General features: G+C 42.5%; 1 protein-coding gene across 1 annotated transcript; it reads right to left on the bottom strand.

Annotated features, from left to right (window-relative positions):
- Positions 1-318: 318 nt before the first annotated feature.
- Positions 319-556, bottom strand: LOC117591790 (histone H2B). The gene has a single exon (XM_034285094.1). It carries the CDS (start codon positions 554-556, stop codon positions 362-364), a length of 195 nt encoding a protein of 64 aa, XP_034140985.1. The 3' UTR covers positions 319-361.
- Positions 557-558: the final 2 nt, after the last annotated feature.

Raw genomic sequence — 558 nt, 5'->3', positions numbered from 1 at the left:
ATGGATTTAAACAAGCCCTTTTCAGGGCTACAAAACTATACGAAAAGAGATACAAATTATCGAGCCTTGCATTACTTATGATAAGCCACAGATATTGATTATTAGCGTAACTTAGCGTTCCTCGACGCAGACGCCGATCTAAAAGAGTTTTTCAGAACAGAACCTAGCCGAACTGTTCGCCTGGAGAACGATGCACAGGAATAGTGTATATAGATTGTTTTGGTCTCTAGCAAATCGAAGATTGCAGTTAACTGATCTTTTTATTAAATATTGTCAAAATTGAAAATGGCATTCTTTGGAAAAACATTTTTGTGGCCCTTGAAAAGGGCCTTTTTGGGTTTTGCTCTGCAGAGAAACAAATTTACTTGGAGCTTGTGTACTTGGTGACAGCCTTGGTTCCCTCACTAACAGCGTGCTTGGCCAACTCTCCCGGCAGCAGTAGGCGCACAGCCGTTTGGATTTCCCGACTGGTGATGGTTGAGCGCTTGTTGTAATGAGCCAAACGAGATGCTTCGGCAGCAATACGCTCGAAGATGTCATTCACAAAGCTGTTCATGA

Source organism: Drosophila guanche, unplaced genomic scaffold, assembly GCF_900245975.1.
Source record: "Drosophila guanche unplaced genomic scaffold, DGUA_6, whole genome shotgun sequence".
Classification (NCBI taxonomy): domain Eukaryota; kingdom Metazoa; phylum Arthropoda; class Insecta; order Diptera; family Drosophilidae; genus Drosophila; species Drosophila guanche.
The sequence above is the reverse complement of the archived record's forward strand: the minus strand, read 5'-3'. Positions and strand labels throughout refer to the sequence as shown.

Excerpts from the sequence above, each read along its gene's own strand:
- LOC117591790 (XM_034285094.1), bottom strand. The coding sequence starts at position 556 with ATGAACAGCTTTGTGAATGACATCTTCGAGCGTATTGCTGCCGAAGCA.